Raw genomic sequence first — 26,959 nt, 5'->3', positions numbered from 1 at the left:
CCAGCTTTTACAATCTGGTGGTAAGAGTTGGAGAGTCTTCTGGTAAGCTTGATGCATTTTACTTGTGCTTGAGGCTTCCTGCAAATTATAGTCTCCTATGTCAGGTCATAAACATAATGACAAGGAGTAATAGTTTTTAACAATGGGGAAAGAGGACCTTCAGCCAATTGTATCCATGCTAGTCACCAAACTCCATGTATTCTAAACCCATTATCCAATCGGTGGCCTGTAGCCTTTTATCATAGGATATTTCAAGTGCTCATTTAATAGTTCTTAAATGCCTCAAGGGTTCTTGCTTCCACCATCCAAACAGGCAAAATATTTGGATACCCACAACCCTTGAAGTGAAAGAATTTCCTTCAAATCCCTTCTCAACCTCCTACTCTTTACCATAAAACTGTGCCCTCTGGTTTATGACCCCTCCATTCACAGAGTGGAACCCCTACAGTGTGCAATCAAGTCATTCAGCCCATTAGGTCTACACCAACTCTCCAAAGAGCATCCCAGTCAGACCCATCCCTCTACCCGATCCCTGTAACCCTGCATTTTCAATGGCTAATCCACCTAGCCTGCACATCTCTAGACAATGGGTAATTTAGCACGGACAATCCAACTGCATATTTTTGGTTGGTGATGGTGAGAGGAAACATGCAAATGTGGAGAAAATGTGCAAACTCCACACAGCCCAAAGCTGGAATCGAACCCTGATCCCTGGTGCTATAAGGCAGCAATGCTAATCACTGAGCCACCATACTGCCCTGGGCAAGGTTTGTCCCTGTCTACACCCTTCTGATCTTTGTCCACCTCAATTGGTGCTCAGTCAGACTTCTTTCCCCTCAGGAAAACAAGCCTACCCAATCTCACAGTCTGGAAGATCACGGAAGGTTGAAAGAGCATGGAGGCAGTGGACAGAATTACTGTGCAGGGGATTCAAGAGTGGGAGGAGAGGAGATGGGTGGGAACACAGTGGAGGCAGATGGGGAAGTGTGGGAAGAAGGAATGGAGGTGGTAGGGTTAGAAGGAGGAATTGGGTAGGAGGGCAGATGGAACGGGCAGAGAGGTGGAAAGAAGGAATGGAGGCAGAGGAGAGGGAAGAAGGAAAGTGGATGGGAACAAGGAGTGGTGACAGGTGGGAACAAGGAATGGGGCTGAGAAGGAGAAATGGGAACAAGAAATAGGGTCAGAGGGGTGGGAACAGGAGCAGATTAAAAAGGATGGGGTCAGAAGGGCGGGAACAAAAAATAAGGTCAGAGGAGTGGGAACAAGGAATGGGCAGAGAGGTAGGAAAAAATGAATCGGGGTGGGAAGAAGCAATGGATCGGTGGGGTGGCAACGCAGGAGTGAACAGAGAGAGTAGGGAGGATTTCCTTTGAAAGACGCAGCGGTTGTTCGTCAGGGGGAAGAGGCAAGTTCCTTGATCCCTGGGCAGCACAGAGCCCTCCCTCTCCGCGTGTGTAAGTGAGTGGGGAGAACAGGCTGAGGCTCCTCGGCCAACACCAGCCCCCACAACCCCCGAAAGGCCAGCACCAAAGCGGACTTCTCTGCCGAGTTGTCGCTGCTGCAGGCGGTGAAGCTGGAGGCGATGGCCGACGGCGGGGGGAAGCTGCTGCGCTTCAGGTTCCCGGAGCACGACTCGACGGCGCTGCGGAACATGGACGAGCTGCGGCGGGGCGAGTGGTTCTGCGACGTGACGGTGCTGGCGGGCGGCCTGCGGTTCCCGGGCCACCGGGTGGTGCTGGCCGCCTGCTCGCCGTTCCTGCGCGACCGCTTCCGCATGGAGCCGGCCCGCGAGGTCACCGTGCTGCCCGCCACCGCCGCCCCGCAGGCCGTGCTCCGCCTGCTGCTCGCCTGCTACACCGGCCGCCTCGAGTTCCCCTTCGCCGACATCCTCGACTACCTGACCGCCGCCAGCTGCCTGCAGATGGAGGACGTGGTCGAGCAGTGCCGCCGCTCGCTCTCGCCCTGCGTGGTGGCCGCCTCGCTGCTGCGGCTCGCCCAGGACGGGGGCGGCGGCGGCGAGGCCGAGGACGGAGCGGGGCCTGCGGCCGCTGGAGGAGGCCTCCGCCCGGGCCGCTGCTCCGGAAACCCGCGCGTCCGGGCGGCGGAGAGACTCGAGACCGAGGCCTCCCCGCTTCCTCCTCCCACCCAACCCCCTGGGACGACGGGGGCGGTGCGAGGCGTCGAACCGGTCAAACTCGAGGCCCAGGCTTCTCCACCACCGCCGCCTCCTCCTCCTCTCCTAGGCCCCGGTGACCGGGAGGCCCTCGCCGCCCCTCACCCGCCTCCTCCTCCGCCCGCCGCCGATTACCTGGAGACGGAGGGCCGCGTCCACCGGAGGCCGGGGCTGGAGGTGGGCCAGGGGGAGGGAGGGGAGGAGGGAGGCGATGGCGGAGATGGGGAGGAGGACCGAGCCAAGGCCGAAGGGATGGTGGCCGAGGCCTACCCGCCGGGCACCGGGGCGGAGGAAGGAGGGGAGGAAGAGCCCGAGGACGACTACGAGAGCTCGGCCAGCGAGGAGTGCCGGGCCTCGGGGGGTTTCTACGGCGGAGGGGCGGCAGGGGGTTTCTACCAGCGGCCCGGGCTGGGCGAGGAACCGCAGGCCTCGGGCCTGGAGGAGGGCCCCGGTCCCGCTCCCGGAGCCGGGGGCTTGGCCGAGCCGCCCCTCCTGTGCTCGGAGTGCGGGGCCCCGTTCGAGCAGCGCAGCGGCCTGGCGGCCCACCTGCTGCTCCACAAGCTGTACATGTGCCCGCTCTGCGGCAAGCTCTTCAAGAAGAACGCGCGGCTGGCCCAGCACCTCAACGTGCACACCGGCTTCAAGCCGTACGGCTGCGCCGTCTGCGGCCGGGCCTTCACCCAGAACCGCTCACTCAAGGACCACATGAACGTCCACAGCGGAGACTCGCCGCACGGCTGCGGCTACTGCGACATGCGCTTCACCCACTACAACACCCTGCGGGTCCACCTCCGGGACCAGCACGGCAAGACCACCAGCGGCAAGAACTCCGGGGAGCCCAGGCTGGCCGAGATCAACGTGGTAGTGCCCTAGCTGGGCGGGGGTTCAGGGTGGGCCCTGGGGTGGTGGGGGGGGGGGTGCTGTATGGTGTATGGGGCTGGGGGGGGGGGGTGCCCTCCCACGTAAGGAAAGTGGGCTGGCTAGGCGTGGGGAGAGACGCGCAGGCATTGGAGTGGAGCACACGGGGTGTGTGGGGGTTATCCCTAGGGGTTGGGTTGGCATTAAGCCGGAATAGGTGAAATGTGGCACGTCTGTTGGGCTTGATCCCTTGGAATGGGGAGGATGTGTGTGTGTGTGTACGGAATCGGATCCCCAGAGGTGAATGAGGTACTGGGGATGGATCGTGAGTGAAAGGATCCTTCCAGAAGAGTTGAGAGTGTTTGAAGAGTTCCCTATTATGTTGTTGGGGGAATGGCAGGGTAATAAGTAGAACAATTTGTGGGATGGTGCGGGGGGGGGGCCCAGGCAGGGTGACACATACTGATGATGGGTACTCCATACCAAGCTTAAAACCTCAGCCCTGCACACGTGCAAATTCCACTCTAGATAACACACAGTTCCTCCTTTTTGTAGTGCCCCTCGTGCCTGCCTCCTCCTCTCCATCTCAGAAGAGCTGCTGCTCTTTTGCCTCCCCCCACATTATATTCAACCTCACCTACAGTCTCTATCATTTTCTCTGACCCCCTATCCAATAAGATGTGGGAGCAAAGTAGGTCAATACTCCCCTTGCATCCACCATTCAACAAGATCATGGCCGATTCTTTCTGCATCTAGGTCAAGTTCTCAATTTTGTCAAAATCAGAGGAGCTACATCACCAGCAAGCATGCCCTTGCAACTGGTTCCCTGGGCCTCTGAGGATAGAACCTCCATTTTACTGACTGTCCTTGAGGTCTTTGCCCTGGTCACTGAGGCTTTGCAACAAGTTGATCAGCTGAATTCCAAGTTGTACTACAGTCTGAGACATCAGACTGCAGAGCAGGAAGCCATTCACCTTTCATGGCTCTGCAGGTTCCTTGGTAATATGATTCAATTAATCAAACTCCCATCACTTTGTAAATATCATTTTCCCCTTCTGCTATTTGTCGAATTTACAAAGATCATAGATCTCACATCATGGATGATGGTTCTTCAGCTGACTGTGTCAGCTGCTGTCCATCTAATATAATTCTACTCTCCAGCCTGGGGGCTATAGCCCTGTAATTTACAGCATGTTAAATGCAGATTGAAGTGCTTGTTAAATTTGATAGTCAAAATCTGTTATTGAATCTCTTTCCACTGCCCATCTGGGTGTGTCCTTCAAATCGCTACCTGTAGTAATATTTCTTGTCACCTCTGGGTTCTTCTGCTGATTAACTTGCTCCTATGCCCTCTAGTTTCCAACTCTTGTAACCAATGTAAACAATTTCTCTGTGTTTGCTTTGACGAAACTATTAATGATTTTGAGCATCCCTCAATTTTGCACCTAACCTCCTTCCCCTACACCAAACTACCACCCCAAGAACAGTCCCAAGCGCTCCATATCCTTTAGCCCGGAACAATTTTTGGAGACCTCTTCTGCACCTACCCCAACCCTAATGTCCTTTCTAAAGTACTCCAAGGGTCCTGAACAGGACAAAGTATCCCAGCTGAGGCCTTGCCTATGTTTTGTCCAGGTTTAGTTTAACCTCTGCTTTGTATTCTGCCAGTATTTACGAAACTAAGATTACTAAGTATTTATAACAACAGTCATGGCTAGTTTTATCTGCTGCTAAATCAATTTCCAATGAGAGCAGAGTGATTAAAGGACCAGTGTAGCTTTCAAACCTTCCTGACTGTTCCCATCCCTGCTGAGAATGAGCTGTGACCTACAAGCCACCCTTTAAGTCCATTAGAGAGCTTGTCTTTTCCATCTCCGTAGAGTTTTATTACATGTAAAAAATAGAATGTATAGTTTTTAGATTGTGTTGTGGTTCATTTAAACTCTAAGGATAATATTGGTGTCAATCTTCAGCTGCTTGACAAATAAATATAAATTTCATAAATTCTCTCGTCTGATAAATTTGACATCAAGCATATTTGCTAAACTCCTACATGGTGTTGGGGACGGTGTAGAAAATTAAGGGAATAAAATTATTAATCCCATAGACAGTGGTAACACAATTGTTACTGATCTCAAACATAAGGGCATAAATATTACTAATCTCAGGCATGGTGGAAACAGGATTGTTACTAATCTTTGACATTGATAACAATCCTGCACAATTCAGCAGGGGAGAACAGGATTATTACTAATTTTAGATATAGTAGAGAAGAATTGTTACAATTCCCCAAAAATAGAGAAGATAACAATGTTGGTTAACTTCATTCATGGTGGAAATCTGATTTTTACACATCTCTAGACAATGAGGGCAAGATTGTGACTAATGCCAAAAATGGTGGGAACAAGATTGTAACTAATCTCAAATGGGGAGAGGGGCAGAATTACTATTCTCATAAATATTATTCATTCTGCAAAGACATGAACTGAATCGTAGTTTGAGTCCATGAATGGCAATTTTAACTTAACACTGACAAGCAAATGAGACAACTATTATGACAGCTAAGACTTGCTATTTTACCAACGAAAGGAAGTTTAAAATTTAATAATTACTAAAACACTGATTTGTGTGGGGATGTATAAAACATAGCTGGTAGGTTTGTTAGCTAAGAGTTTGTCAATCTGTGTGAATGTGGTGTTTGTCAGCAGAAAACGGTTTCGAGATTCAGAGAAAGATCCAGTTTCAAATGTGTCGACCTTTGGAGTGATCCTGTAGCAATTGCTGGAACCATGCAATATAAAAACATTAGAAAGTGCTGAATCTGATGCCAACTGACTGTCAGAATGATTCACAACCAGACAGATTCTGTGTCAGAACTACAAGATTATAGAGCCAAAAGCATCCTATGATTAATGCACTCAGTCCCAGTTTGACAGAGGATTATGTCAAATGGATCCTGTTCTAGATCCATCCAGTGCTAGAGTACTGAGTGCAAAGCCTGACATCTAATACCAAACAGATCTGGTGTCATAGAATTCCAATACCAGAGCTCAAGTGACGGAAACGGTGGTCGATCCATTGCTAGGGAAATCGAGTGAAAGTATTAGAGATATCGCTAAAGGATTCATTGGCAGATGTCAAATGACAGATCCAGTGATTTAATGAAAGAGTGCTGAAGCAGGTGTATCTGGTGAACAGTAGATTGAGTGTTGGGAGATCCAGTTACAGAGATTGAATGAGGAGTTCTACACAGATTGATCAATAGAGATAAATAGTGATAATTAGACTGAGGTGACAGTGATCTAGCTATCTGAGAAAAAGTGACAAATCTGTGGCAAAAATATTGGGAAGATTCAGTGATGAATCATATGAATGGGCATGGGCAGAGATTCGAATGGTACAGAAATAAAGTGATGGTGAAGGTTCTATTTATGGACTGACTGACAGGTAGGAGAGGTAAAAACAATGACTGCAGATGCTGGAAACCAAATACTGGATTAGTGGTGCTGGAAGAACACAGCAGTTCGGGCAGCATCCAACGAGCAGCGAAATCGACGTTTCGGGCAAAAGCCCTTCATCAGGGGTATGAAGGGCTTTTGTCCGAAACGTCGATTTCGCTGCTCGTTGGATGCTGCCTGAACTGCTGTGCTCTTCCAGCACCACTAATCCAGTGACAGGTAGGAGAGATACAGTGACAGATGAAGTCATGATGAGAGCCTATTTACAGATCGTGTGGCAAGGAGATCCTATGCCAGTGAGATCAGGTACGAGAGGGTTCTAATGACTGATAAATTGAACTGAAGTAAGATGGGTGTGTCTAGGAGATCAAGTCAGATATCTTATGAGATAGGGTTCTAGTGATGGATCGAGTAAATAAACAAGAGTGTGATTGGGGAGATCTAGTGGAAGAGAGTAAGCAATAGAGATGCAAAGACATTGATTAGTGGTCTAGTACTAGGAAGTTTGAAATCTGGGGATTAGTGATAGTTTTCTATTCCAGTTAGTGAGTTATAAAGTGTCAGAATGATCAATCGATTGATTGGCCGATCCGATGTTAGGAAGATTGAGCGATACCAGTGACAATGCTAAGAGGTCGAGTGCTAGGGCTTCAGTGGCATGCACCAACAGTGCCAATGTTATTGGGTGCTACAGGGATTCAGTTGCGGATTCAACATCGGGGAAATCTATTTACCGAGAGATCGAATGATCCAGTGGAAGGTACCAGTGTCTGAGACATCAAATGATGATCCCCCGCTTTGGCAGAAGGACTTGAGTGCAACAGAGATCCATTGACGGGGGAGAAGAATAACAGAAGGAACGAGTTATGGTGAGATCCAATGAGCGTGGGATTGAGTGATGGAGAGACCATGTGCCGAGTAGGTTTCCAGTGGCAGACATCGAGCGATATCAGGGGCCGGGGGGGATCAAGTGCGGCTCGGAGATTGCGCAGCGGGAGATCTGGTGAGAGAGATCGAGCGACGCTGGAATCGGCAACGGGTACGTCCAGTCGCGGGGAGATCCAGTGAGAGTAAGATCCAGACGCTGGGAGATCCAGTGACACAGACCTACATGGGAGGGGGAGAGATCCAGTGACACAGACCTGAGGGGGAGGGGGAGAGATCCAGTGACACAGACTTACAGGGGAGGGAGATCCAGTGACACAGACCTACAGGGGAGGGAGATCCAGTGACACAGACCTACAGGGGAGGGGGAGAGATCCAGTGACACAGACCTACAGGGGAGGGGGAGGGGGAGAGATCCAGTGACATAGACCTACAGGGGAGGGGGAGAGATCCAGTGACACAGACCGACAGGGGAGGGGGAGAGAGATCCAGTGACACAGACCGACAGGGGAGGGGGAGAGAGATCCAGTGACACAGACCTACAGGGGAGGGGGAGAGAGATCCAGTGACACAGACCTACAGGGGAGGGGGAGGGAGATCCAGTGACACAGACCGACAGGGGAGGGGGAGGGAGATCCAGTGACACAGACCTACAGGGAGGGGGAGAGATCCAGTGACACAGACCGACAGGGGAGGGGGAGAGAGATCCAGTGACACAGACCGACAGGGGAGGGGGAGGGAGATCCAGTGACACAGACCGGCAGGGGAGGGGGAGGGAGATCCAGTGACACAGACCGACAGGGGAGGGGGAGAGAGATCCAGTGACACAGACCTACAGGGGAGGGGGAGGGGGAGGGAGATCCAGTGACACAGACCGACAGGGGAGGGGGAGAGAGATCCAGTGACACAGACCGACAGGGGAGGGGGAGGGAGATCCAGTGACACAGACCTACAGGGTAGGGGGAGGGGGAGGGGGAGGGGGAGGGAGATCCAGTGACACAGACCTACAGGGGAGGGGGAGGGAGATCCAGTGACACAGACCTACAGGGGAGGGAGATCCAGTGACACAGACCGACAGGGGAGGGGGAGAGAGATCCAGTGACACAGACCTACGGGGGAGGGGGAGGGAGATCCAGTGACACAGACCTACAGGGGAGGGGGAGGGAGATCCAGTGACACAGACCTACAGGGGAGGGGGAGGGAGATCCAGTGACACAGACCTACAGGGGATGGGGAGGGAGATCCAGTGACACAGACCTACAGGGGAGGGGGAGGGAGATCCAGTGACACAGACCTACAGGGGAGGGGGAGGGAGATCCAGTGACATAGACCTACAGGGGAGGGGGAGGGAGATCCAGTGACACAGACCTACAGGGGAGGGGGGGGGGAGGGGGAGGGGGAGGGGGAGAGAGATCCAGTGACACAGACCTACAGGGGAGGGGGAGGGGGAGAGAGATCCAGTGACACAGACCGACAGGGGAGGGGGAGAGAGATCCAGTGACACAGACCGACAGGGGAGGGGGAGGGAGATCCAGTGACACAGACCTACAGGGGAGGGAGATCCAGTGACACAGACCGACAGGGGAGGGGGAGGGGGAGGGGGAGGGGGAGAGAGATCCAGTGACACAGACCTACAGGGGAGGGGGAGGGAGATCCAGTGACACAGACCTACAGGGGAGGGAGATCCAGTGACACAGACCTACAGGGGAGGGGGAGGGGGAGGGGGAGAGAGATCCAGTGACACAGACCTACAGGGGAGGGGGAGGGGGAGGGAGATCCAGTGACACAGACCTACAGGGGAGGGGGAGAGAGATCCAGTGAAACAGACCGACAGGGGAGGGGGAGGGAGATCCAGTGAAACAGACCTACAGGGGAGGGGGAGGGGGAGAGAGATCCAGTGACACAGACCGACAGGGGAGGGGGGAGGGGGAGAGAGATCCAGTGAAACAGACCTACAGGGGAGGGGGGGGGGGAGATCCAGTGACACAGACCTACAGGGGAGGGGGAGGGGGAGGGGGAGGGGGAGGGAGATCCAGTGTCCAAGAGATCGAGCGACATCCGGGGGACGGGGAGACCGAGCGGCGGGGGCGATCCAGTGAGGAGGGAGATCCTGGAAGGGGGAAGGGGGGAGGCTGGTGGAAACTCCGCGGCTGCGGCTGGTCGGCCCAGCTCCTCTCCGCTCCGCTGCCGGCGCAGGGCAGTTTTGGCGGAATCCGGGCCCGGGAATCGGTCGGCCACCCGCCGGGGACTGCGGCAACTCGGAGCCTGGTGAGTCCGAGCGGGGCCTTCGGGGAGACGGGACGGGGGTAAACAGAGAGAGAGGGGGGAAGTGGGGGGAGCTCGGGTCTTCACCTCGCACTGTACCCCGCCCCCATCCTCTTCCCCCCCGGCCCCGGCCCCGGCCCCGGCCCCGGCCCCACTCCCGCTCGCGTTAGGCCCCAGGCCTGGGGCTGGAGTCCCAATGTTCGCCTGGGTTCAACGGGATACAGGGGAGGCCGGAGCCGCGGCCGCTGACCCCGGGGGAGACGGTGAGGAGGGGGAGACGTGGAAGCTCCTGAATTTAAAAAAAACTCATTCGAGTGTTACCCCCCCCCCCCATCTCCAACTCCTTCTAAACCCCCAACATCTTAATTTTATCTCCCCCCACCCCCTGCCTCCGATCACTCCCCCCCCCACCCCCTGCCTCCGATCACTCCCCCCCCCCACCCCCTGCCTCCGATCTCCCCCCCCCACCCCCTGCCTCCGATCACTCCCCCCCCCACCCCCTGCCTCCGATCTCCCCCCCCACCCTCTGCCTCCGATCACTCCCCCCCCACCCCCTGCCTCCGATCTCTCTCCCCCCCCCACCCCCCTGCCTCCGATCTCTCTCCCCCCCCCACCCCCTGCCTCCGATCTCTCTCCCCCCCCCACCCCCTGCCTCCGATCTCTCCCCCCCAGCCTCCGATCTCTCCCCCCATCCCCTGCCTCCGATCTGCCCATCTCCGAACCCCCATATTTAACTACTGCATCCCCAATTCCTTTGATTTTAATCCCCCCCACCCCAGTTGAGCCACCCTTGATTTCACCATCCTATCCCCACTTCCAACTCCCCATCTTTTACTCAAAACGCACCCCACTCTTCAACCAAACAAACTTAAATCCCACCGCCACACCATCTTCACAATCTTTCTTCCACCATCTTTAACTGCTCATCCCCACCTCCGAATGCCTCAAATCGCCATCTTCATATCTTCGCCCCCCCCCTCCCCCCCAATCTTTCTGTAAGGTATGGAGTTAATGTTTCTCACAGTTTCCTTCCACCATCTTCAACTCCCCATATCATCTTCAACTCCCCTATCTCAGCCCATACCCCCACCTTCAAACCACTTCCAGCCCCTTCCAAACCCCACCTCCAATCCTCTGGAAGCCTCATATCCAACCTGTCTTCAAAGCCCCAACTCCACACCCTACCCCCAAAGACTGCAACCCCAACCCTCTCTAATCTTGCAACCAAAAGCCCTCTTCAAAACCTGGACCAAAAGACCCCCATCTCCAAAATAGCGTTTCTAACAATCACAACACCATTTCCAAATATTATCCTCTTCCCTCCAAACAATGTGAAAGCAAAAGTAAGCCTTCGGATCTGCTCAGACATTCAGTGAGATCATGAATAATCTGATAATCCTCAACTTTCCCTTATGACTGTTAATTCCCATAATTAGAAATCTGTATCAACATTCCATACTTGGCAGCAAACTCCAAACCCTCCATCCAAATGTCATTTTAATCCCACACCTCCAAACATGATACTGAATACTCTGTCTCCAGCCATTCTTTAAACCTGACATCTAAGCCCCTTCCTCATCTCCAACCGCCCTTACAAACCTTTCATCCAAAACCTCACCACCAACACTCTTTAAATTCAACATCTAAATTTCATCACAAACCCTATCCAAATCCCCATTTTCAACCCTCCTCAAATTCAAAACTCAATTTCCAAACCATGTATAGAAAACCATAACCTGAATAGCCTAAAACCCTTAACACCCTCAAAACCATTACCTCCAGAACCTTAACCACCAAACCCCAAAGTAACCTAACTACCCAAAAGTTTCAGCCCCAAAAACCCTAACTCCTTCTCACCAAAAAACTTCATCCTTACCTAACCATTCAGAACATTATCAAAGGCATAACCCAAAACCCATAACACACTCCACCTCCCCCCAGAACCTTAACCACTCATGAAAATCCTAACCAGACCAGTCTTAAATCTGGAACAAAAACAAACCAAAGAAATAAAAATGGAAGATGGTGAAAAAACTCAGTAGGTTTAGCAGCATGCAGGGAGAGAAAATAGAGTTAACACTTCTATTCCAGTAACCTGTCTTCAGAACTGATTGTAGCGGGGAAAAGATTGGTATATATGATGTTGGTGTTTTCCAACTCCCACTCCATCTTCAGTGTATATACCAATCTTAAATAGCTACAATCAGTTCTGGATTGTCCCAAAATGTTAACTCTCCTTTCTCTCTGCAGATACTGCCAGACCTGCTGACTTTATCCAGCAATTTGTTTCAGCCTAAAACATTAACCTCTCGAAAACCTCAACGCTAACACAACCATGGAAAATCCTTAACCGTCCCCTCAAACCCTGACCCAAAAATATTAACTTCTCAAAACCTTAACTATATCCCAAAATGCTTTGCACCAAAACCCTAAACTGACCATCACAAAGTAATTTCCTCTCTACATCACTCCACCTCCCTGCTGTGCGCTTCTCCCTTATTGAGAAAGCTTTCTGTAAATTGATTGAAGGCTATGAAATTACTTTTAGCCAATACCAAACGGGAAGATCATGGAGTTGAGCTGAGTTGAGGAATGTCTTGGGACCGTATCACTATCATTGGGTCAAATTACTGGTGTTCCCTCACTGCAAACACTGTTAGACATAGAGCTAATACGTTAGGAAACTGCACAGAAGGAATGGGCTTAGTTTTGAAGAAATATTGTACTGCATTCAAAACATTGACCCTATTGCTGCCAGGTCTGAGGTTCTCCACCATTTAATTTTTATTTCAGATGGGATGAATCAGACTTAGATTGGACCTATGACAGTACGGGGAGGGGGAGGGGGGGGGGGAGGGAGGGAGGGGATGAGGGCTAATGGTGATGTGGAAGTGGGACAGGGTTTGGAATGGGAATGTTGCAGAGTGGTAGAAAGGAAAATGGCAAATCTTGTTGGGAGATTGGGAGATGCAGGTAGGAGGTAGACAGAAATTGGCTTGTTCAAGCTTGGGTCGAAAGTGATTTTCAAGTTGTGTGCGCTGATGGGGAGTGTGACTCATTACTTGTGTTGCTTAATTGGAATGACTGGATTAGAGTCTTACAGCACGGTAACAGACCCTTCGGTTCAACCAGTCCATGCCGACCACAATCCCAAACTAAACTAGTCCCACCTACCTATCCAGCTTCTCTTTATAACTTAAACCCTCCAATCCCAGCAACATCCTGGTAAATCTCTTCTGAAACCTCTGTAGGCTTCTTCCTATAACAGGGTGACCAGAACCGGACACTTTACTCCCGAAGAGGCCTCACCACCGTCATATACAGGCTGAACATGATGTTCCAACTCCTATACTTTGAAGGCAAGCGTGCTAAACATAGTCTTTATCACCATGTTTACATGTGATGCAAACTTGAATTATGAAGCTGAACACCTACAACATTACCCATGTTCTACAACATTACCCAAGGCCCTGCTTTTAATTGCGGAAGTCATACCCTTGTTTGTTTTACCAAAATGCAATATCTAACATGTATCCAAATTAAACTCCATCTGCCACTCTTTGGCCCATTGACTCAATTGATCAAGATCTCTTCGTAATCTGAGATAACCTTCTTCTCTGTCTACTATACCACCAATATTAATGTCATCTGCAACTTTATTTAGCATACCTTGTATATTCTCATGATTGAATTAAATACCTCAATGCAACTTAATTGCGTCATGCATGGAATTCAACAGTAAGGGAGGAGGCCATACAACCAATCGTTTTGGCATGTGACAGTTCACTTGGATAGTCACTTCTGTATGCAGAGGTTTAGAGCTATGGATAGTGATGAAAGAGACTTCATTTTTCTTTCCACCGCATCGTTGCATTCACACTTACTGTCTGACATTGAAACTTGAAGGGATTTACTCAACTTGTGTTAGGACTGTTCCTTCCATGCATTGGACCCTTATATGGAATTAAAAACTGGAGTTCAGAGGCAGGGAGGCTGCTCATGTGCCACAAGACCTGGGGTCCGTTGGTACAGCTATTCAATTAGCCACAATTTTCCTTTTTGAATTTTTTTTTATTGCTCCTCATCTCTCCCTCTGATGATAAATGGTAAATAATAAATCCATATCCTTTGGTTACTGACCCACTGCCACTGGAAGCAGTTTCTTTGTGTCTATTCTGTCAAAGCCTTTTGTAATTTTGAAAATCTCTGCTTAAATCATTCCTTAACTTCCTTTGCCATGCTGAGAGCTGTCCCAGTTTCTCTGGTCTCAGAAATCCCTCATTTTGAAAATCTCTGCTTAAATCATTCCTTAACTTCCTTTGCCATGCTGAGAGCTGTCCCAGTTTCTCTGGTCTCAGAAATCCCTCATTCCCTGGTGAGACAGAGAATATAGGAGCAGGAGTAGGCCATTCGGCCCTTCAAGCCTGCTACATCATTCTCAATCATGGCTGATCATCTAACCATATGTTATTGACCAGTTTAGAATGACACCTCGCTCCTCCCTCAAACTGTACTATGTAAGTAGCCTAGACCCTAACTTTTATACTTTTTAAAAGGCAAGTATAAAGTGCTGTGTTCCACACATGATTAGATTGGTCCATCATTAAGCTTAAACCAAAACTTACTTTATTCTTACAACATAGTTAAAATACAACAAAGAAGAATTAGAATAACTTTATTGAAATGCATAACAAGATAATATATTATTTAACAACTAATCATGAAATGTTCCAACATAGGCAGCATCCCAAAAACACATGCTTGGTAAACACAATTCAGCAACACAATTATCATTCTCATGCACTGTCTCTGTTCAGTCCAGAAGAAAGAAACACTGAAAAAAACAATTTGCCCCTTTTGATTTTTTTTTAAGAGGAAGCTTTCAGAACTAGGGAGAGGAAAAGCAAAGTCTCATGGATGTTGGAAGATGTCAAATAAAAACAGAAAATGTGAAAGAAACTTAGTTCTGGCAGCATTTGTGGAGAAATATAGTGTTAACACTTTGCCTCCAATATGATTCTTCCTCAGAACTCGGGGGCTCTACTTTAAAATTCAGTATTGTCATTTTAGGGAAGTTTTTCTGTCAGAATGTGTGCGACTTTGCCTCCGAAGGCTATGTGAAGGATACTTTAACACTGGCTAACACACTATAGAAAGGATGAGATTGCACCAGAGAGGATGCAGATGTTGCCTGGTTGCAGTGAATCAGCTGTGGCGAGAGACCAGATAGGCTGGGGATGTTTGCCTTTGAGCAGAGAAGGCAGAGGAGGGATCTGATTAGAACGTAGAATGGTACAACAGAGGAACAGACTCTTGGGCCAACCATGTTTGTGCGGACCATGATGCCATTCTAAATGAACCTACCTGCCTGCACATGATCCATTTTCTTCAATTCGCTGCCTGTTTATATGTCTGTCTAAAAGCCCGTTAAACATTACAATTTTATCTGCTTCTACCACCTCTTCTGGCAGCATGTTACGGGCACCCACCATCCTCTGCATAAAAAAAACTTGCTTCGGACATCTCCTTTAAACTTTCCCCCTCTCACCTTAAATCTATGCCCCGTAGATTTCCACCTTGGTAAAAAGACTCTGACTATCTGTGATTCCCAATTTAATGTATTTCTGTGGTCACATCTTAGCTTCTGACTCGTCAGCAAAAACAATCCTCTCCTTATAGCTAATACTTTCTCCTCCTGAGTTGGAGTGTGAGGACTGCAGATGCTGGAAACCAGAGTTGAAAAGTGTGGTGCTGGAAAACCACAGCAGGCCAGGCAGTGTCCGAGGAGCAGGAGAATCGACGTTTCGGGCAAAAGGGCTTATGCCCGAAACGTCGATTCTCCTGTTCCTCGGATGCGGTCTGGCTTGCTGTGTTTTTCCAGCACCATAATTTTCAACACTACACTCCAAACCTCTTTTTCACCCTCTCTAATACCTCTATATCCTCCTATGGTGTAGTGACCAGAACTACACACAGTATTCCAAATGTGGCCTAGCTGAAGTTATATACAGCTGCAACATGACTCATCAATTTTATACTCAGTGATCTGACTGATGAATGCAAGCATGCCTAACACCTTTTCCTGCCTTACCCACCTGTATTGCCATTTTCAAGGAGCTATGGACATGCACCTCAAGGTCCCTCTGTTACTTAGTGCTCCTCATGGTGTTACCAATTACTGTATAGTCTCCTCTTGCATTTGATCTCTCAAACTGCATCACTTCACACTTAAGGGGAGGTGATGGTTTAATGCTATTAATTGCTGGACTGCTAATCCAGATACTCAGGTTGCATCCCAGGAAAACAGATTTGAATCCTGCCATGGTAGATGGTGAAATTTGAATTCATTTTTTTCGATGTCTGGAATTAATAGTCTAAAGATACCCATGAATCTAGTGTTGGAAAAACCCATCTGGTTCATTAATGTCCTTTAGGGCAGGAACTGCTATCCCTACCCGGTCTGGTCTACATGGGATTCCAGAACCACAGCAATGTGGCTGACTGTTAACAGCACTCTGTGCACTGAGGGCTGGGCAACTAATGCTCAACTGGCTGGCAACGCCTACCTCCTATGAATGAATTAAAAAATGCACTTGTCTGGATTAAAATTTCACATGCCATTTCTCCACCCACACTCCCACTTGAGATGTACAACATTCTGAGATAAGGAAAAAAAAATTCCCCTTAGTTGAGGGTTAGTAACCAGGGGCACAATTTTAAGATAAAAAACAGAAGGTTTAGAGGGAATTTGAGGAAATTATTTCTCATCCAGAGGACTGTGTTTATCTGGAACTCACTGTTTAAAAGGGTGGTAGAGGCAGGAACCCTCAGGGCATTTTGGAACCATTTAAATGAACAGATGAAATGCATACAAAGGTAACAGATCAAGTGCTTGAAAATAGGATGAGATTAGATGGACGTTAATGAGTGGCATGGACACTGTGGGGTGAAGGGCCTCTTTCCACGCTGTAAATATGCTCTGATTCTAAGGTGGTGGAGGGGAGGGGGGGGGTGTCATTTAATATTTTTAAGATCTTTGATAGGCAAGGGAATCAAAAAGCTTTTGGATAATTGGGAATGTAGAATTTAAAACACTTACAAATTGGCCAAGATCTTATTGAGTGGCAGAGACTGAATGGCTTGAAGGGCTGATCAACCTTCTGCTGCCCCTGATTTGTGCATCTGCAGGTTAGGCCTATACTCATTGGAATTAGGAAAAATGAGAGGTAATCTTATTGAAACATATAATATTCTGAGTGACCTTGAAAGGCAAGATGCTGAGATACTTCTCTTTTGGGCGAAATATAAGTGAGGAGCCACAGTTTAATAATACAGAGTCTCGAATTTAAGGTGGGGAGGAGGAGGGAGGCGATGGCGTAGTGGTATTATCACTGAACTGTTAATCCAGAATCCCAGGTAATGTTCAGGGGACCTAAGTTTGATCCCCGCTATGGTGGAATTTGAATTCAATTCTGGAATTAAGAGTCTTAAGGATGATCATGAATCCATTGTCAGGAAAAACCCATCTGGTTCACTGATGCCCTTTACGGAAGGAAACTGCAATCCTTACTTGGCCTGGTCTCCATGTGACTCTAGAACCACAGCAATACGGTTGACTCTCAACTGGCCTCTGAAACTAGGGATGCGCAATAAACGATGGCCTGGCCAGTGATACCCATATCCTATGAATGAATTAATAAAAGGAAGATCGGTAATGTTTAGAATTCACTTCCCCAGCAAGTCTGGGAGATTGGTTCAGGGTATATACTCAAGGCTGAGTTGAGTAAGATTTTTAAAAATTTACTCGTGGGATATAGGCGTTGCTGGCTGGCCAGGATTTTATTACCCGTCCTAACTGCCCTTGAGAAGTGAGCAGCAACTTTGATCGACTGTAGTCTACATGCTGTAGGTTGACCCCCCAATGGCCTAAGGGAAGGAATTCCAGGATTTTGACCCAGTGAAGGAACGGCAATATATTTCCAAGTCAGGACGGTGAGTGGCTTGGAGGGGACATTGCAGGTGGCAGCTTAATCTGTATGAGGGAGTTGAGGATTATTGTTGGCAGACAGGAAAGAGCAAAATTCTGGATTAGTGGTGCTGGAAGAGCACAGCAGTTCAGGCAGCATCCAAGGAGCTTCGAAATCGACGTTTCGGGCAAAAGCCCTTCATCAGGAATAAAGGCAGTGAGCCTGAAGCGTGGAGAGATAAGCTAGAGGAGGGTGGGGATGGGGAGAAAGTAGCATACAGTACAATGGGTGAAGGGATGAAGGTGATAGGTCAGGGAGGAGAGGGTGGAGTGGATAGGTGGAAAAGGAGATAGTCAGGTAGGACAAGTCCGGACAAGTCATGGGGACAGTGCTGAGCTGGAAGTTTGGAACTAGAGTGAGGTGGGGGAAGGGGAAATGAGGAAACTGTTGAAGTCCACATTGATGCCCTGGGGTTGAAGTGTTCCGAGATGGAAGATGAGGTGTTCTTCCTCCAGGCGTCTGGTGGTGAGGGAGCGGTGGTGAAGGAGGCCCAGGATCCATGTCCTCGGCAGAGTGGGAGGGGGAGTTGAAATGTTGGGCCATGGGCGGTGTGGTTGATTGGTGCGGGTGTCCCGGAGATGTTCCCTAAAACGCTCTGCTAGGAGGTGTCCAGTCTCCCCAGTGTAGAGGAAACTGCATCGGGAGCAACGGATACAATAAATGATATTAGTGGATGTGCAAGTAAAACTTTGATGGATGTGGAAGGCTCCTTTAGGGCCTTGGATGGAGGTGAGGGAGGAGGTGTGGCGCAGGTTTTACAGTTCCTGCGATGGCAGGAGAAAGTGCCAGGATGGGAGGGTGGGTTGTAGGGAGGTGTGGACCTGACCAGGTAGTCACGGAGGGAACGGTCTTTGCGGAAAGGGGTGGGGAGGGAAATATATTCCTGGTGGTGGGGTCTGTTTGGAGGTGGAGGAAATGTCGGCGGATGATTTGGTTTATGCGAAGGTTGGTAGGGTGGAAGGTGAGCACCAGGGGCATTCTGTCCTTGTTAAGGTTGGAGGGGTGGGGTCTGAGGGCGGAGGTGCGGGATGTGGACGAGATGCGTTGGAGGGCATTTTAACCACGTGGGAAGGGAAATTGCGGTCTCTAAAGAAGGAGGCCATCTGGTGTATTCTGTGGTGGAAATGGTCCTCTCCGGTGCAGATACGGTGGAGGCGGAGGAATTGGGAATACGGGATGGCATTTTTGCAAGAGGTAGGGTGGGAACAGGTGTAATCCAGGTAGCTGTGGGATTGTGAAAAATGTTAGTGTCAAGTTGGTCGTCATTAATGGAGATGGAGAGGTCCAGGAAGGGAAGGGAGGTGTCAGAGATGGTCCAGGTGAATTTAAGGTCAGGGTGGAATGTGTTGGTGAAGTTGATGAATTGCTCAACCTCCTCACGGGAGCACCAGGTGGCGACAATGCAGTCATCAATGTACCGGAGGAAAAGGTGGGGAGTGGTGCCGGTGTAATTACAGGAGATCAACTGCTCTACGTAGCCAACAAAGAGACAGGTTTCCAGCATCTGCAGTCATTGTTTTTACCCCTAGGAAAGAGCAAAAGCTACAATCATATCTGGCAGAGGAGAGGAGACAAATGGGCTCACCTTCCTCCTATTTACTGGGGGAAAGGAATGATTCGCCCTGTGTCTTGCTTGTGTGTTAGCAACACTGGGTATATTGTGGTCCATCTGAAGATGTCTGATGCATCTTTCCCTGTTATTTCTCCTTCTTGTCCCCCTCCTCAGATAAGCAATTGGAGAATGCCATCCTAAGCACCTTTCCCTGTTGTTATTTCCTCTTCTCCCGCACCCACCCCAGATAAGCAATTAGAGGATATTGTCTAATGCATCTATTCCTGTTATTTCTCTTTATCCCTCCCCAGATTCCTCTGCCCAGCTATGGCGTCTGACGACGTAGTGAGGTTTCAGTTCCCGAGCCACGAGGTAACCATCCTGAAGAAGATGAACCAACTGCGGCTGGAGGAGCGTTTCTGTGACGTGACCATCGTGGCGGACCAGCTGCGGTTCCCGGGCCACAGGGTGGTATTGGCCGCATGCTCACCGTTCCTGCGTGATCAGTTCCACATGAACCCATCACAGGAGGTGCAGGTCTTCCCCATGACCGGCGCCCAGATTGTGCTGCGCCTGCTGCTCTCATGCTATACCGGCTGCCTTGAGTTCCCCTTCAATGACATCCTCGACTACCTGACAGCCGCGAGCTGCCTGCAGATGGAGCATGTGGTGGAGAAGTGCCGCCAATCGCTGTCACCACGCATTGGGCCCCGCGTGCCCCCATCCGAGGGAGTCGATGAGGGGCCTGGCACACCGCAGATCGCCAGCTCGTCAGAGCGAGTGCCGGACACCGAGAGGCCGGCTCCCTGGGAAGCTGGGACAGCAGCCCCAGCACCAGAGGAGAAAATACCGAAACGGACGCCAGCTGACGATGTGGTGAAGCTGGAGTCAGAACAACACTCAGATTTCAGCGGGACCGAGGACATCTGCATCCACAAGGTGGAGTCGCTAGCCGACTGCATGGAGGGTTGCCCGGAGCCGGTGGGCAAAGTGCGGGGTCCTGAGACCGCCAACGGCCTGGAGCCAGATCCGGGCATCCATTCGACAGCGGGTGGCTACCCAGATGCCGGTGGCCCTCCCTATGACATGTCAGAGGTGATGATCTCAGACGAGTTCCAGGAGGAGGACTATGAGAGCTCAGCCAGTGAGGAGTGCCGCAGCAGCGGCTTCGCTGGTAGTTACTACCGGCCCGGAGAGGAGCACCCGCCGCTGGCACCTCAACAGCAACAGCCGCCGCCCCCTTCTGCCACCGCCCTGGCGGGACTGGGCACTAAGGAAGGGGAGTCGGCGCGCAGCCCTGGCCTGTGCTCGGAATGCGGCGCACCGTTCGAGCACCGCGAGCACCTGGCTGCCCACATGGTAGTCCACAAGCTCTACATGTGCCTGCTGTGCGGCAAAGTGTTCAAGAAAAATGCACGGCTGGCGCAGCACATCAATGTGCACACCGGCTTCAAGCCGTACTGCTGCGCTATCTGCGGTCGCACCTTCACGCAGAAGCGCTCGCTCAAGGACCACATGAACGTGCACAACGGTGACTCGCCGCATTGCTGCAGTTACTGCGACATGCGCTTCACCCACTACAGCACCCTGCGGGTCCACCTCCGGGACCAGCACGGCAAGACCACTACACGCAACATGGAGAACAAGCCTGCTGAAATCAGCCTGGTGGTGCCTTAGCAGTTGGTTTTACCCACCAACCCAATCTACCCCTTCTATCCTATCCTTCCCTTCTCTCCACTTTATCATCTCAGAATCTTCATCCTTCTTCACCCCAGATCCATTCCAACTTGACCCCTCCCATATTTCACACAGAATCACCTCCTGTCAAAGAAGCACCCCATTTTTTAGACAACTTCACAGTGCAGCCACCCCAATTAACGGCACACAGTTTTAATCTGATCAAACAATGGACTCTTCCAAATTCTCGGTCCACCTTCTGCTCTTGTCTGTTTAAGTTTTTTTTTAACCAAGGGCCTATCCTCACCATCGCCTGGTTTATTTTATTTTGTATGTCTCCACAACAGGAAACGTCTCTTTTGTGTAATCTATATTTTTATTGCAAAAAATAATAATTTGTGATTTAAAAAATATACAAGTGAAAATCATTTCTTTTTATAACCTTCTGTTGCGTGAATTATTAATTTGTCAGGCGCTGGGAAGGTAGAGCATTGTCCCTCGGACTGTTTTTTATTTCACTGAGTGCTTTTATGGTGGTTTCACTTGTAAGGCAGGTAGTTGCCATGCAGTCTAACACTCAAACACAGCCTGCTCGTGAAGCTTTAGGGGTTTCTGGTCGTCCCCCTCACAGCTTTTACAATCAGATTTTGTTCACAACATTGTAAACAACATTGAAGAGCCACTGACTGCCTTGTGAGTTTTTGAAGGGGAAAAGGACTGCAGCAGATTTAAGGTCACCACTCCCCTGGCCTTTATGGAATGGATGGAGACCATTCAGCTCTAGAACCTGTCCTGTCATTTCATAGAATCCTTACAGTCCAGAGAGGGCCATTCAGCCCATAGTGTCTGCTCTGCCCCTCTGAAGGAGATCCCATCCAGAACCACCCCTACCCCATCTTTGTAACCATGCATGGGATTTTTAAACCTCTTGGCTAAACCACGTAACCTGCACATCCTTAGACAATTACAGGGCAATTTTACTAAGTCCAAGCCATTTAGTCTGCACATCTTCGGACTATGGGAGGAAACTGGAGACTCCGAAGAAACCCACGCAGAGACTGGGGAGAATGTACTAATTCCACATAGTCTCCCCAATGCTGGGATTGAACTCATGTCCCTGGCTCTCAGGCAGCATTGCTAACCATTGTGCCACCATGCTGATCTTATCTGATAAGATTGTGACTGATCTTACACCTAACTCCAATGCCCTTTGTTCCTTAATATCTACTGAAACATATCATTCTCAGATTTAAAATGAGCAATAGATCGAGCATCAATTGCCATTTCTGGTCACGATTACAAACTGTCTCCCACTGTAACCTATGTAGATAGAAGTGTTTCTAAATTTCACTCCTAAAAGGAGTAACTCTAATTTTTAAATGGTGGTCTTAGTTCTTGATTTCCCACCCAGCAGAAACAGTTCTTCTCTATCTACCTGACCTGTTCCCCTTAACATTGAGAAAACTTCAATCAACTCAGCTGTATACCTCTGAATTCCAGGGAATGCATCCCTAGTTGTTTTAAAATCTGCTAATAATTCAACTTTCAGAGACCGGCTATCATTCTTGTGAATCTACCTGCACTTCCTTTGAGGTTAGTGTAAACGTCCAAAAGTATAATGTCCAAAACTCATCACTGTTACTCTGAGTGTGCTGTAACCTGGGTGTTATATACCTGAAGTTTGACTTCTACTTTTTTGTATTCTTGTCCCCCATATGTAAAAGGCCTGCCTTCTGTTAGCTTTTGGTTTGATTTTTTTCTGTACCTGTTCATGACATAGTAATGAGCCATAGTCATACAGCCATAAAGCACAGAAACAGATTCTCGGTTCACCTCATCCATGCCGACCAGATAACCTCCTAGGCTTTCAAGTCTCATTAAACCCACACTGTTTCCAGCTTTTCATTGTCATAGACAGGGAAATAAATCAGTGGTGTCCACATTAAATAACGAATTAACCAAAGACAAATTCAGGTACTGTAGGTGGATATCTGACCAAGGCTGAAGTTTCTTTCCATTTAATGCCATCAGCTTTTGATTTGTTCTGATCATTTATTGTCCTTTCTTAGTCTCTAACTGGTGAAAATGGAGCATGTACAATCTCTCAGAACCTGTTGGCTTTAAACCAGAGTTTTCTAAATATTGGACTTCTTCGAATGTGGCATTTAAAAAAAAAAGTTAACTCAATTAAAGTTAATTAATGCAACAATTTGGCTAGAAACTGCAGCAGGATATGCAGAGAAGGTTAATGGATTGGTCCCTTGAATGAGCGGGTTATCTCATGAGGAACCGTTGAGAAGGTTGGGTTTGTTTTCATCTGAGTTTAGAAGAGTGAGGGGTCACTTGATGGAAGTGTGTAAGATTCTGAACTGTTTTAGAACATAGAACATTACAGCGCAGTACAGGCCCTTTGGCCCTCGATGGTTTCACAGGTTGGTGGAACAATCTGAAGCCCACCTAACCTATACTATTCCATTTTCATGCATATGTTTATCCAATGACTACTTAAATGCCCTTAAAGTTGGCAAGTCTACTACTGTTGCAGGCAATGCGTTCCACGCCCCTACTACTGTGAGAAAAGAAACTAGCTCTGACATCTGTCCGATATCGATCGCCCCTCAATTTAAAGCTATGCCCCCTCATGCTAGCCATCACCATCTGAGGAAAAAGGCTCTCACTGTTTACCCTATCTAACCCACTGATTATATTCAATGTCTCAATTAAGTCATCTCTCAACCTTCTTCTCTCCAACAAAAACAGCCTCAAGTCCCTCAAGCCTTTCCTCCATACCAGGCAACATCCTAATAAATCTCCTCTGAACCCTAAAAGCTTCCACATCCTTCCTCTAATGCGGTGACCAGAACTGTACACAATACTTTCAAGTTGGGCTACACCAGAGTTCTGTACAGTTGCAGCATGACTTCATCGTTTTGAAACTCAATCCCTCTACTAATAAAAGCTAACATGCAATATGCCTTCTTAACACCCTATCAACCTGGATGGCAATTTTCAGGGATCTATGTACATGAACATTGAGATCCCTCTGCTCATCTACACTACCAAGAATTTTACCATTAGCCCAGTACTCTGCATTCCTGTTGCTCCTTCCAAAGTGAATCACCCCTCACTTTTCCACATTAAACTCCATTCGCCACCTCTCAGCCCAGCTGTGCAGTTTATCTATGTCCCTCTGTGACCTACGACATCCTTGTGCACTGTTCACAACACTACCGATCTTAGTGTCACTCGCAAATTTACTAACTTATCCTTCTACGGTCTCATCCAGGTTGTTTATAAAAACGACAAGCAGCAGTGGACTTTAACAAGGTGGACATAAAAGAAGATGTTTCCTTTTGTGGGTGAGTTCAGAATCAGCAGGCTCCATTTTAACATTAGGTTTGCACATCAAGAAGAAATTCCTTTTAGAGGGCTTTGTAACTTCAGAATTCTCTGCCTCATGAGGTGGGTGTCATCGTTTTAAAAATATTCGGAGGTGGATAGATTATTTTACAGCAAGGCAAGAGTTGCCAGGTAGATGGGAATGTAGGATTAGAAACACAAACATCAGCCAAAATCTTGTCAAATTATGGGAAAGGCTGAATGGACTACTACTACTTTGTATCATCATTCCTGTACAAGTGACCCTTGACCCCACTGGATACAGGTTGACCACTGCTCAAAGTAACTGACCTGAAATACAGCCAATCCAACCTTGAAGCTGACCACTTTTGAGTGTTAACAGTACACTGATATAGCTTCCTTTGGTCTGAAGTAGGTGACTGCCCACTGTGCCATCTTGAGTTCCACATATGTCCTTGCTCTCTTGGTCTTCTTGTGTCCCTTTGGAGATTTCACACCCCACATGCACTGCTGGCTGTTGTTTCCAAATTACTGTCATCCGCTAACCAGGATGTGCAGAAAAAGAAGCACTGTCTCAAGCTCTGGGCCAATGCCCTTTTTTTCAAGTTGTTGAGCTATTAGAGAGGATGGGCAAGACATTCGTAATAGTTTCAGGGATGAGAGACTTCAATTATGTCGAAAGGTTGTGATTATTTTTCTTAGGGGAGAGAAGGTTGAGGGGAGATTTGACAGAGGTGTTCAAAATCATAAAGGATCTGGACAAAGTATTTGGAGTAACTATTAATGAACACATATAGAACCAGAGGGCACAGATTTAAGGTAATAAGCAAAAGAACTACAGTGACACGAAGAACAACTTTTTATGCACAGCAAATTATTAGGATCCGGAATGCAAGAGAAGTGTGGTGAAGGCAGATTCAATGATAAGCTTTTAAAATAATTATGTATGTAAACAGAAAAGCAAAATGCAAGTTCGGTGGAAAAAGATAGAGGAGAGGGGCTAAGTGGTTTTCTCTTGCGGAGAGCCAGCACAGGCACAATGGGATGAATGTGCTGTAAACCCTTCCATGGTACAACCCTCTACTCCTTGTCCCATCTATTATTAAGTATGGCGATATGATTTGGGTTTCAATACAAAACGCTAAGCACACCCAACTGCCACATTCTGTTGATTATTCTCATGTATCCTGTAATTTTCCCAAATGATCCCAGAGTGATATGTTGGTAAATGCACTCTGGAAGTCAACCATAACATCCATGGGCACTCCCTTACCTACCCTGTTATTGACCTGATTAGGGAACCTGAGCTTATATTTAGAAGAATGAGAGATGACCACATTAACACATGTACAAGTTTTATTGTGTGGATCCAGCAAAGATGTCTCTCTTGGCTGGGAGGTCAGGAACCATTGGAGGACAGTCTCATTAGAATTTAGAAAAATGAGAGATTACCTCTTTGAAACATATAGGATTCTTAAGGCTTGAAAGGGTTAATACTGAGGGGATGTTTCCACTCAAGGGAGAGTAGATCAAGAAAGCATAGTATTCGAATAAAGGGGTGAAAATTTAAGACCGAGAAGAATTTTTTTTCTGTCAGCAAGTTGAGAGTCTTTGGAATGCCTTGCCACATTCAAGTATGGATATCCTTGTCGATATGTAAGACTGAGATATATAGATTCCCTTTCCTTCAGGACATGGGGGAAGCAAGGGTTATGGGGAAAAGCCAGAAAAGTGGACATGAGGAATATTGGATCATCCATTATCCTATGAATAGAGGAGCAGACTCAAAAGGACAAAAAAGCATACCTCTGTTCTTGTTAGTATAGTCCATTAGGACTGAGTTGAGGAATTCCTTCACTCAGGGTGGTGAATTTCAGAGGACCGTAAATGCTTAATCATTGAGTGTTTTAAAGATGGCAATGGACAGATTGCAAAAGATAGAGACTATGGAGATAGTGCAGAAAATTATTGAGGTTGAAGATCAGCCCTGATCTGTTTGGACAGAGGATCAGATTCAAGGAGTGGAATGAACCACACCTTACCTATGTTTCTGTTTTCCTATCAACTCTAAAATTCAACTTGATTAGAAAGACATGACCACTGTTAAAAATGCTGACTGTCAATTCACCCCTTATCAACCAAATATTTAAGCACTTTATATTTGTAATGAGTGGGAGCAGAAAAGGTAATTTTCAGATTGCAACAAAAGGAGAAGTGGTAATAATTTGAGAGATTGTAATGGAAAAAGTGTAATCAAATGAGAGGTTGTAATGATGAAATTGTAATAGAAGGTGTTGTTACAAGAAGGTTGTATTGCAAGCCTGACGTCATCTATGATGGTTATGATACTGGTTTAGTAATCAAGATTGAGTCATGAGTTGAGGTTTCAAGTACATCCCATCAGGACAATTGGAAAGGTTAATTAAATAAATATCAAATGAAAAACTGGTCTCAGCAGAGGTGATCACCAAGCTAGCTTTTTAAAAATAAATACTTTCCATTTGCCAATGTCCTGAAGGAAAGGGAATCTCATCTTGTTCTAGGCTGGCCAACACAACTCTAGACAGAAATGGGCTCTCACTTTAATGTTGCAAAAAGCAACTCAGTTTGCCACTTTATCAGGATGCCCAGAAATGCCAGCATTGTCAGCAATTCCCAAATCCTGAAAGCAAACATCAAGAAAGAGAATTGGCATCCATTGCCT

General features: G+C 48.3%; 3 protein-coding genes across 4 annotated transcripts in view; all 3 read left to right on the top strand.

Moving 5' to 3' along the window:
• The first annotated feature begins 265 nt into the window (after nucleotides 1-265).
• LOC140455343 (uncharacterized) lies at nucleotides 266-3,078 on the top strand. The gene has a single exon (XM_072550125.1). It carries the CDS (start codon nucleotides 1,583-1,585, stop codon nucleotides 3,044-3,046), a length of 1,464 nt encoding a protein of 487 aa, XP_072406226.1. The 5' UTR covers nucleotides 266-1,582; the 3' UTR covers nucleotides 3,047-3,078.
• Nucleotides 3,079-9,492: 6,414 nt separating this feature from the next.
• Nucleotides 9,493-21,336, top strand: LOC140455341 (zinc finger and BTB domain-containing protein 26-like). 2 transcript variants are annotated; one of them, XM_072550120.1, is made up of 3 exons: nucleotides 9,501-9,642; nucleotides 12,891-12,998; nucleotides 19,530-21,336. In XM_072550120.1, exon 3 carries the CDS (start codon nucleotides 19,546-19,548, stop codon nucleotides 20,893-20,895), a length of 1,350 nt encoding a protein of 449 aa, XP_072406221.1. In that variant the 5' UTR covers nucleotides 9,501-9,642; nucleotides 12,891-12,998; nucleotides 19,530-19,545; the 3' UTR covers nucleotides 20,896-21,336. The 2 variants fall into 2 exon arrangements, with proteins under 2 accessions (XP_072406220.1, XP_072406221.1); XM_072550119.1 differs by lacking the exon at nucleotides 12,891-12,998 and having other exon boundaries at nucleotides 9,493-9,642.
• A 176-nt stretch (nucleotides 21,337-21,512) lies between these two features.
• The window catches only part of LOC140455339 (complement factor B-like), a 64,258-nt gene continuing 58,811 nt past the window's right edge, over nucleotides 21,513-26,959 (top strand). The window contains exons 1-2 of the mRNA XM_072550118.1: nucleotides 21,513-22,488; nucleotides 24,182-24,254. The gene's annotated coding sequence lies outside the window, so the exon portion shown is untranslated. The remainder of the gene's footprint in view (nucleotides 22,489-24,181; nucleotides 24,255-26,959) is intronic.

This window comes from Chiloscyllium punctatum, chromosome 30 (genome assembly GCF_047496795.1).
Source record: "Chiloscyllium punctatum isolate Juve2018m chromosome 30, sChiPun1.3, whole genome shotgun sequence".
In the NCBI taxonomy this organism is placed as follows: Eukaryota; Metazoa; Chordata; class Chondrichthyes; order Orectolobiformes; family Hemiscylliidae; genus Chiloscyllium; species Chiloscyllium punctatum.
The sequence above is the reverse complement of the archived record's forward strand: the minus strand, read 5'-3'. Positions and strand labels throughout refer to the sequence as shown.

Coding starts and splice junctions, on each gene's coding strand:
- LOC140455343 (XM_072550125.1), top strand. CDS start 1,583: ATGGCCGACGGCGGGGGGAAGCTGCTGCGCTTCAGGTTCCCGGAGCAC.
- LOC140455341 (XM_072550119.1), top strand. CDS start 19,546: ATGGCGTCTGACGACGTAGTGAGGTTTCAGTTCCCGAGCCACGAGGTA.